Below are 2,641 nucleotides of genomic sequence, written 5' to 3'. Positions count from 1 at the left end.
TATCTGGAGATTCAAATCCCCCTGATAGCAATGTAAGGATCTCTCATTTTATACAGAGTTGTTTTTCAGCTAGTAAAATAAGATGAGTTTTGAGTGCAGATAAAAATTAGCTGTGAGAAATTGGGTTGTTGTTTGACTGGGGTGTGAGCCAAGGACAAGCAAAAGCCCACTCCCTTGAAGGGTAAACCACAAAAAGTCACCTGTGTTTAGCCTGGGTAGCTTGGGACAAAAAACAAGTCAGGCTTATTTTAGAGGCAATGTGTGCGGTATTTATGCAGCACACAAAACAGTGATAAAGTGCAAACACAATACAAGACAAATCCCAATCCAATTTTTATTGTATTTGACACGTAAAATGACAACAATCAGTAGATCCAGAATTAGGAATGCAATTTTTTTTTTAGTAAAACCTAGCACCTGAAAGTTCAAATCACCAACTGCTGAAATCTAGTCATGCAAGACTGGTTCAAAGTTGAAAAATATTGCCGACTGTGATGGAGCATGGTTTGGATACAAGAAGTAGATTAGTCCCTGTCTGCACCTATCTTCGGATTTAGAAAATTGTCAGGAAAAAATATTCTGATACGGTAAAGTTCCGCAGGGCAAGGTTACAGGAGGTGTCCAAGGAGGAATTGTGAAAAACTGTGAACAAATATAATAAATAAACAAAATATAAACATTGCAACTAAAATTTTTAAATATTAATATATAGCGGCACTAGCCACGCAAAACATATATTAAACCCCAATTCAAAAATAAGCATAAAAAGATGTACATGTTGTTAAAAAGTTTAATAAATTATACATGTCCTGTTGAGCAGATGTTTTGTGACGGACCTAATAGAAGGAAGTGGTGCATTTATGTATTGTAAAGTCTATAGAGGTATCAATAGCATACATCTTCTCTTCCCTGAATGATGCATCTTAATCCTTGTGTGTGGACCCATTGAATGAGAATGATTTGACAACACTTTCTAGTAACTGTGACAAAAAAAATGTTTTTACTTTTGTGTTTGTTGCCAAATTCTTCTTGGGATGCTGGAGACCTATTCTCTTCAATGCCATCTTTACAGCAACAATTACCCACATGTGAACTATTTATGGCTGAATGGTTCTCCATAAAACTTTCTTCAAAGCCATCTTCACGTCTTTGTTTCTCATGCTGTAGATTATGGGGTTCATCATTGGGGGCGTTACGGTGTAAAAGACAGATACCATTTTTTCCAGACTAGCAGAGTCTTTAGATACTGGTTTCATGTACGTGAAGATGGCTGTGCCGTAGAAGACGATGACAACAATGAGATGAGAGGCACAGGTGGAGAAGGCTTTATATCTGCCCTCAGAGGAGTGTATTCCAAAAATGGTAAAAATGATGTGGATGTAAGACAGAAATGTGAGAATGCATGGCATCAGCAACACAAAGATCCCAACATAGAAGATCAGCATCTTAGCGATAAAAGCATCAGCACATGCCATCTTTATGAAAGTTGTGACTTCACAAAAGAAATGGTCAACAACATTGTTACCACAGAGAGGCAACTGTAGTGTGAAAACTGTGTCTAGGAGTGCCACTAGGCATCCACATGCCCAGCAGGAGCCTGCTAATATATTACATGATGATTTGTTAATAATAGTTGTGTAGCGCAAGGGAAATAAGATGGCTACATATCTGTCATAGGCCATAACCGCTAGAAGCACACATTCTGTACCTCCCAAGAAAAGGCAAGTGTACATTTGAGCTGCACATCCAGAGAAACTCATTCTTCTTGAGGCAATGAGTTGGTTCAACAAATTAGGGACAACTGCTAGTGAGTAGCAGATATCAATAAAGGAGAGATTAGCCAGGAAGAAGTACATAGGAGTATGAAGGCGAGGCTCACAAACACAGACTGTGATCAAAAATGCATTCCCAAGGACAGTGGCAATATATATATGTAAAAATAACACAAAGAGAATAATTTGGGTAGTGTGGTTCTCAGATAGTCCCAGTAGAAAGAACTCAGTTACCAAACTCCCATTCCATTTCTCCATTAAGCCACCACTCCTTGTCATTAGTCATAAAGAAAAGAAACAGTGAGCACATTTATGAAGAATGAAGATCATAAATCAATTGCTGAAAAAATGGCACTGCTCTGTTGCAAGACCATTGACATGTGCTTCTGTTGTGTAACCTTAAAGATAATTTCATCACCCCTACCCTTCAGTAGCAATCTAATTGAATGATAGTGCTACAGGCAGATAAAAGAGGTTTGATGATCCCAATCAGAGTACCGTGAAGCTGATAGCCAGCAGCGGTAGTGGGGGGCTGGCACCCACCTATTAAAATATTGTTTACAGCTCTCTCAACATTTGACCCTATTGTTCACATGATAGTAGCTAACAATAGAACTGAAGGAGGGTACAATGTCAGAGCTGTGTGGTATGGCTTAATGGGTGCCAAAGAAGCCAACTCGTGGTACTGCAATCTGAGTTGTTCTGAGTGATAATTTTGATGGTGTTCTGTCAAAGAAACACCTGTCATAATTACAATTGTTCATGAGTCATGTAAACCATCTGTTTTCCGTTCAGATTTTCCATGTGGTTATAGTGGAAAATGGGAACAAAAAGGGACTTTCATTTGGGCAACAAATTCAATTAAGGGC

General features: G+C 38.5%; 1 protein-coding gene across 1 annotated transcript; it reads right to left on the bottom strand.

Moving 5' to 3' along the window:
• Positions 1–1,097: 1,097 nt before the first annotated feature.
• LOC144763032 (olfactory receptor 2D3-like) lies at positions 1,098–2,030 on the bottom strand. Its single transcript, XM_078648343.1, has one exon. The coding sequence runs from the start codon at positions 2,028–2,030 to the stop codon at positions 1,098–1,100; it is 933 nt and encodes a 310-aa protein (XP_078504469.1).
• Positions 2,031–2,641: the final 611 nt, after the last annotated feature.

The sequence above is a fragment of the Lissotriton helveticus genome, chromosome 6 (genome assembly GCF_964261635.1).
Source record: "Lissotriton helveticus chromosome 6, aLisHel1.1, whole genome shotgun sequence".
NCBI classification, from domain to species: domain Eukaryota; kingdom Metazoa; phylum Chordata; class Amphibia; order Caudata; family Salamandridae; genus Lissotriton; species Lissotriton helveticus.
The sequence above is the reverse complement of the archived record's forward strand: the minus strand, read 5'-3'. Positions and strand labels throughout refer to the sequence as shown.